The following is a 7,896-nucleotide window of genomic DNA, read 5'->3' as shown; positions in this document are numbered from 1 at the left end:
GATTTCAATGGCCTTATTGTCTAATAATCGCGTTGCTGCAACCCTAGTGTTGCTGTATGTATTTAACGTTCACCGGGACACGCCGTATAACAAACCGCGCGAAGTCATCCGTAGAGCCCCGCCCACCCCGTTACCATCACAGCCACCAGTAGAGATTGCTAGCTGTTAGCTTGTTGATATTGTCGACGTTGGAGACTCAGCTCCTTTACTGTCCGCCCCACTTCCGTGCTGTCAACCACATCAACCCCAAACCCGGGATGTGCTCCGTGGTCGGCTGTGATTCGTGGCGTCGCAGTGCGCAGCGCTTCAAGTTACCAGAAGATCCAGACGAGAGACTTGAGTGGGTCCAGTTTATTGGCGAGGTCAACGGACAGTGTTTTAAAGAATCGTGCTGGACTGATATCACTATTTGTACTGAGCACTTTTCAAATGACTGCTATGAAACCCTGATTCCGACTGGCACGGTTCAGCTGAAGCCCAGAGCTGTCCCGTCACTGTCTGTCAAGTCAGAGCCAGATGAACATCTGGAGAGCCCACAACACGTGGTGAGTCTGCCTGGACTGTAGGAACTGTTATCGTCCTCCTACTCCTAAAGAATGACACAGCTTACTTGTTTTGCACACGTGTGTTGTCATAAACAAACCCAGCTGATTTGTTGGAGACCATTTCCCCCTCCTCATGAGTCATGACCCAGACAGCATAACGTTTTTATTGAATAAAGTTGCTGCTGGTAAATAAACACACAAGTTTAGTTAATAACCTTCTATAAAACAGCTCAATCCCAGGTTAAATATATACCATCATTTCTTTATTTCATTGATAAAATGTTTATGACATCAAGTGTTAATTTAAACAGCAAGTAGATGAGTTTATAATTTTTGTTTTTCAACGTGTAATAACCTTGTTTATTATTAAGTGGATACCATTGAGATTGCATTAGGGTCTGTGAAACAGTGGATAAAGACTGACACAAATATTCACAATCAACTCAATATAAATTCAGTGTCCAATTCCTTTTAGACAACAGTAAACTGAATCAACATATTTTAAACTGCTCTTAAATGTAAGTCCACACAACTGGTGCGTGCTTGTGAAGTGCATCTGAAATGCTGCTTGTACTACCAGCTGAGACTGTCCACATTTACAGGTTAATGTAACTAATTGTGACATTATATGTTTACTTGGTTCTTTTCAGGTGCTGTCAACATAAACATCAACCAGATACATTTTTGGTATACTGTTTGTAGATTGTGCTAAACTACAAGTTTTCTGTTTTTTTTGTGCAGAAGCTTGTGGAAAATGCAGAAATTTCTTGTCAGTATGATGTTAACACACAGCATGATCCAAATCCCTGTTTTCAGAACTCAGCAGAAAATTCAAATGGTAAGGAACTTTAAATTGTTGTCTGTTGATTCAAAATACAGCTTCATAACATACTGTAACAGGTGAGAAATGTGATGTTGTGTTATGATTAAAATGAAGTGGATATTGATGTGTTAAAACAACTTATTTACAAGTGAATACCGAACTCGATTTGTAGGTTCCCGAGCAAGTTCTGGGTCAAGTGGTGCCTCATTGTCCTATTCACCTGATGTATCGAACACTGATACTTCTGGTCATATGCAACAAAACATTATAAATATTGAATTGAACCCGGAAAAGTAAGTTCAACTTCTTCAACTCAACTTTACATTGAACCTAAGGTTGGTGTTTTAAACTCACATAATTTCAATTGGATTGTTTTATTTCAGGGCTACATCTGTACTGATGAAAGGAAAGGTTGTTGTGAACGGAAACTGCCCCGTGCAGTTGTTTCGCAACAGATGTCCATCATGTGGTGGTACACTTCAGATGGAGAAAGTCACCCACGGGATACTTGTCATCTTGAACCAACACTGCCTTCAGTGTGACTACACAAACCAATGGAAAAGTCAGGTCAATAGTGCTCCAACAGCTGATCAGTGCCTGACAGAAGACATAGATGTAGCTCCAGAGATCCAACAGGTAGAACCGCTATAGTCTATAGTAACTGTACCCTTTATACATCCACTTAAATGTATATGTTGACATACTATTTGACACAATAATCACAACTCCACAAAAACTTCTCTCATTTAATATAATTTGAATGTCAATTTCCTTTTACACAATATATAGCCTATATGAAGTAAAATGAACAAATAGACTATAACTGTTAGTCCACATCTTGTGTGTCCTGGTTCAATCCACTAATGGCACACTGATCTGTCCCTATAGTGATCCTGAGGTGCATACGCACATACAATCAGCATTATCCATGTAATTGTTGTGGTCAGTGTTACTGTGTTATCCCACTCTGCACATATACAACTAATGTAAGCACTGTCTCAAGAGCTGTTGAGAGAAACATCAACCAGACAGATTTTTGGAGAATTATTTGTAAATTGTGTTAAATGAATGAATACAATTTTTTTTTTTGTGCAGGAGCCTGTGAAAACCGCAGAACTTGCTTGTCAGTGTGACCTTAAAACATATGATAGTCCACCTTCCTGTTTTGAAAAATCAAGAGTCAATGCAAATGGTAAGGAACATTAAAATATTATGTATTCACAAAAATAAAGTCTAGTAACATACTGTAATGTAAGATCTTACATATTATGTGGGTTTTGATGTGTTTTAGACAACTTTTCTTACATGTGAATACTGAACTCTATTTGTAGGTTCCCTAGTAAGTTCTGGGTCAAGTGATGTATCAAGCACTGATACCTCTGGTCAGATGCAACAGAATGTTATGAATATTGATTGGAACCAGGAAAAGTAAGTTCAACTTCTTTAACTCAACTGTAAATTTAACATCAGGTTGGTGTAAACTCACAATATTTCAATTTGATGTTTTTTTAGGGCTGTACATTTACAGATGAAAGGAAAGGTTGTTGTGTATGAAAATTGCCTCCTCCAGTTGTTTTGCCACAAGTGTCCATCATGTGGCGGTAAACTAAAGATGGAGAAAGTCACCCACGGGATACTTGTCATTTTGAACCAGCAGTGCCTTCAGTGTGAGTACAGAAACCAATGGAAGAGCCAGGTCAATGCAAATGTCCCAACAACTGAAGATCAACACACTGGCACAGAAATAACTCCAGTTACCCAACAGGTAGGCCCGCTATATTCAGTTATACTATATCATATCCAGACACTCCTTGTAGTAAGAACCACATAACCTACTCTAGTCATTATTATTTTCCTATTTTACAACATATTTGTGTAAAATATTCTGCTTATTTTGCACATAGGCTGATAGCCTGTATATAACTGTTCACATAGAATAATCAATTATAATGTGTCCTCTTACTGTGCCACCTCTTTGGTAATTTGTCTGTGATATTCTGTGCTGTTTAGAATCTATATTGTCATTATATGATTCACAGACAACACTGATAGATGTCAACGCCAGCTGTGGGATTTCATCTGAGATTGTGACTTTGAGTGATGAAGAAAGTTATCCTTCAGATGAAGGAGAGGAAGGAGAGGAAAGTGATCAAGATACTGTGAGTTCAGACACGGAATGGACTCCAACAAAGGATGTTTTGTTGGCTGAAGAGCTTGCGATGAGTTCGAATGAGGAAACTGACGAAGAGGAAGATTTAGATTCCCACAGCGGCCTCAGAATTAATGAACTCTGCACAGACTGTGGAAGTTTTTTCAACATTCAGAAGACTCATACGTGTGAATATAAAATAAAGCCGTATTCCTGCAATATATGTGGCAAAAGATGTGTTAGTGAGAGTTCTCTAAAACATCATAGCAATATCCATGATGAAACCTATGAACATCCTTGCAAATACTGCCATGTTACCTTCAGAACAAGGGTGGACAAACTTAAACATGAGGAGACCCATCAAGATTGTGCAACACCATATAAATGTCCAGACTGTTCAGAGACATTTGCCAGCAGTAAAGAACGCAGCATTCACCTGGCTGATCACAGGATCTCAAAGGAATTTAGATGTGGAGTCTGTGGAATCGTTTTCATGGATAAACCTCGTCTCCAGAGACACTCTGTTGTACACACAGGACTGAAACCATACAAATGTTCAGAGTGCGAACGGAGCTTCAGCCAGTCAAGCCACCTCAAATCCCACATGCGCCTGCACACAGGGGAGAGGCCTTTCAAGTGTCACCTTTGTGACAAATGCTTCAATCACAATGTGAGCTTGAAAAGTCATGTGCAACGTTACCACGCATCCATTTCTGTATGTGAATGGAAGAAGGCTGAGGAAGGTGCAAGTGACACTAGTGAGGCTAAAGAGGGAGGCACAGATTTGGAGCTCGACAGTGTAGAGGAGGAGAAGCACACAGAAGAGGAGGCACAGAATGAGAGAATAACCACAGCACAAACTAAAAGTAGGAGAAGCACGGGCAGACCCATAGGAAGGCCCAAGAGACACGCAGCAGGCAACTTAGTTCTGGGAAATCCAAAGGAAGATTTGAACACTAAGACTGGAGAAGAAAAGGTGCAAAAATTTAGAAGGAAATGTTCCAGAAAGGAGGAGAGTGAGAATGAGCTGACTGACAGTGACACAGCCGTTGACTCGGCCGAAGAAGAAGACGAGGAGAGAAGCAAAACGGTTAGAAAGAATGCAGGGAGAGGAAGAAGACAAAAAGATGACGATGACTCAGATTTTGACCCAGAAGAAGAAAGAAAGAAAAAAAGGTACAGCAGCCAGATCAGTGGTAAAAGCTTAGGAAAAGGTAGGGGCAGACCAGTACGGGTGCAATGGTCTGGAAAACACACATAATTAAAGAATGAATTTAATGGGAGCAACTGTTAAACGAAAGGAGCCATTAGAATTGGAATGCCAAACAATATGAAGCTAATAGAAGAAGCTGTTGGGCTTGAAAAGAGATCTTGGTTGCCTACCAAAGAGACCAATGCTCACTTATTATTTGATCATACTAGTAATGGATGGACGTGCATTAATGGTGCATCAGTCAGAAGCACAGAGCTGTCAGTTTTGGAAAATCAAATACACTTAATATTAACTTACACTTAGTATTGGAGTGCATTGTAAGAACATCAGTTTCAGGATACGGTAGGGTAATTGCACATTCCCTCTTGAACATTTTGAGTTGGATAATCAGTAAATTTGTGAAAGCTGTATGTGTGCATTAATCCAAGATAAATCTTTGGAAATTACTTTATTGAACATCCTAATTATGTACTATATTGTAATGATTATGTCAGTTTTGAGCTAAAATACCCTTAAATGAAGTCTGGGCACTGTGGCACAGTCTGTTTTTATCTTTTCTTATTCACTATAAGCTGCATAAATGTGAATTAAGTGAGTTAATTAAGACGTGTGGGGTGTGGGGAGATCTAGAAGTATTCAGAAAGCAGTTAATCTTTATCCAATTTGTTTTACTTAGCTTAAGTCACTTAGCTAATTGTGATTTGGAGTGTTTAAAAAAAATTGTTAGCTCTCCTGTTAAGCCACAACTTCAACGACGACTAATGTGATCTCACAGAATTGTAAATCAGCACAGTAAACTTGCTGATACTCAAAACCAGCTTGAGTTACAACAGGTAATCCATCACAGTGGAGAAAAGTCCACCTAAATGTTAGTCATACTTCTTTTACTATGATATGATAATAATAATAATAATACAGCTTTGAACGGAGGAGGTTTTAGAACCCGTGCTCGTCAAACTTTCAAAAACAAACTGCAATCTGAGATTTCACATTGTGATATAAAACAACAATATTTTAATGTGGCAAGTGATACCAATCTTTAATCACAGTTTGTCTTCTGGATTGGGTTTCCCCCTCAACAGAGTTCATTGATACAGAAATGAACTAGAAAATGTTTTTTTTTTTTTTTTTTTTTTTTTTTTTAAGTATTGGACATAATTTAGATAAATTCAGTTTTTAGATAAAGGCATTAGGCATTGAAGATGGACCAGTCAAATAAACCTGTCCGAATACCATTTTGAGAGTCTCTCATCTTTACATTGTCGACTATCCTACGCAGTGTAGTAAACAAGGATTATATTATTCTCATTCCCACCTCAAACAGCAAACTTGCTTGTTCTGGTGTACTTCGAAAGGAGCTGTCCCAGATTAAGCATCTTGTCAATACTGGAGTAAACCCATTTTTAACCCAGATATTCTTGACTGTTTATATCACATGCAGTGACAAAATGGCCCAGAAAACATTTCTGAAGCTTGGTTAAATAAAAAATAAAAAAGTTTGTGAACAAATGATTGTATAAATGACTTTTTCTTCAATCTTGCTGCTCTAAACTTAAAATGTTCGGCATGTTTATCTGGTTCACAGTTCCCACTTTGATCAAAACCTAAAATAATCCCGTCTGCTTACACATTTATCAGTCAGCGCATAAGCATGCTTCGAGGCCCATTAAGTTTTTTCAATGTTGGAGAAACATCTACAGCTTTACTCTCTGGTAAAGAGTTAGCCTGCTGCTGGATAAACCCAAGGCTGTCTAGTGGATTAGACCTGCTGATAGCTGACAGATGTAAGCATGGCCTAACTATGTTTGTAGAAGTGAAATAGAAGGAATTCCTTTGACTTTTAATGAGCTACAAACATCAGTACTGAAGGGTTGTATTGATTACTTTCAGAGAGTGTGGATGCAGTCTGGCAGACGAGTCTTCTTTGTGTAAATCAAATAGTTTGCAGTTTATTTAGAGTTTATTTTTAATGAAATAGTAATTGCGCTCAATCATACATCCTGAAAATCTACTAATATGCTGCCCTTGCTTTTGATTACTTTTTTAAAAAAACAAGACAATACAAAAATGAGCCTCCTGTTGTGATTTTGTTATGATTTAGAAATTTGAGAATCAGTCCAACAGAATACATTTAACAAGACTTAATTGTGTCATAGAGTTTTGGCAGATTGGCTTTGACTTTCAAGTCAACAATCAGGTCTGAAGTTAAGAGAAATTTAAAACAGAGTTGTTACTCATTTCTATTATATTGTAAAGACAGTGCAGTTGGATAGGGGCAACACATGAACAAGTTCCTCAAATCAGCATGTTCAGTTACTAACCTGGTCTTGGTCTGAGGTTTTTAATTAAAAAAAAGATTACATACTGGAACATTTTGGGAGAACAAGGAGCATTGGAATGGTAATGGTACAACATGGTTCAACAAAGGTTACAACTGGCAATTTAAAATGTTTTTTATTGTCAACAAATCTCATCAATAAACTGGTCCTACTAACAAGTACAGTGTGTGTATCCAAAGCCTGATATATCTTATACCTCTGTGCTGTAGTCTGTGCTCTTCTGTTGTTGTCAAAAAACAATTAAAAATACATCAGTGAGCCAAATCCTTTCACTGGGTGATGTTCTTCACCACAATGACTGGTCTGAGTCACCTAAGAGTTATTCTGTGTACAGCAGATGCCACTGCGGGGTGCAGGTCTATGGCACAGAGGAATAAGATACATCAGGCTTTGGATACAAATACATTACTTGTAAGTAGATAAATTAATTGTTGGTTTAGCTCTGCACATGACGTTTCTAATAATAAAAACATAGAAAATGTCCAGCCATGTACTTTAAATACAGTGGAAGAACTAAATACTGCAGATATTGACTTCAGATGACAGACAGAACTTTCCCTAAACATTGAATTTAGTGGAGATGTTCTTTGCAAAAGCAATATCTATCTTAAAAAAATTAGAGGTGACGGACGACAAGATGGGGGTACAGTTCATGATCAATCCACTTTAATAGTAAAAGTAGTTACAGTATCCGTTAGTCCAGACCTCCATCATCAGGGTGACACAAATATCCTGTTATTCACAGGTGAACCACTAGATGTCATCCTGGTGCTACGAATACTGACTAACATTTTCCATAAAATACATGTGGCAACAGCGAACCCTGC

General features: G+C 38.2%; 1 protein-coding gene across 1 annotated transcript; it reads left to right on the top strand.

The window, feature by feature from the left end:
- Positions 1 to 235: 235 nt before the first annotated feature.
- Positions 236 to 5,024, top strand: LOC133990851 (uncharacterized). The gene is made up of 8 exons (XM_062429259.1): positions 236 to 545; positions 1,287 to 1,383; positions 1,541 to 1,661; positions 1,824 to 2,004; positions 2,464 to 2,560; positions 2,700 to 2,796; positions 2,881 to 3,133; positions 3,408 to 5,024. Exons 1-8 carry the CDS (start codon positions 258 to 260, stop codon positions 4,776 to 4,778), a joined length of 2,505 nt encoding a protein of 834 aa, XP_062285243.1. The 5' UTR covers positions 236 to 257; the 3' UTR covers positions 4,779 to 5,024.
- The last annotated feature ends 2,872 nt before the right edge of the window (positions 5,025 to 7,896 follow it).

This window comes from Scomber scombrus, chromosome 11, assembly GCF_963691925.1.
Source record: "Scomber scombrus chromosome 11, fScoSco1.1, whole genome shotgun sequence".
NCBI classification, from domain to species: domain Eukaryota; kingdom Metazoa; phylum Chordata; class Actinopteri; order Scombriformes; family Scombridae; genus Scomber; species Scomber scombrus.
The sequence above is the reverse complement of the archived record's forward strand: the minus strand, read 5'-3'. Positions and strand labels throughout refer to the sequence as shown.

What these genes read in the sequence shown, in the direction of transcription:
- LOC133990851 (XM_062429259.1), top strand. Translation starts at nt 258, where the DNA reads ATGTGCTCCGTGGTCGGCTGTGATTCGTGGCGTCGCAGTGCGCAGCGC. An exon ending in ATTGAATTGAACCCGGAAAA is followed by an intron (nt 1,662 to 1,823) that starts GTAAGTTCAACT and finishes GTTTCGCAACAG; the next exon opens with ATGTCCATCATGTGGTGGTA. An exon ending in TAGCTCCAGAGATCCAACAG is followed by an intron (nt 2,005 to 2,463) that starts GTAGAACCGCTA and finishes TTTTTTGTGCAG; the next exon opens with GAGCCTGTGAAAACCGCAGA.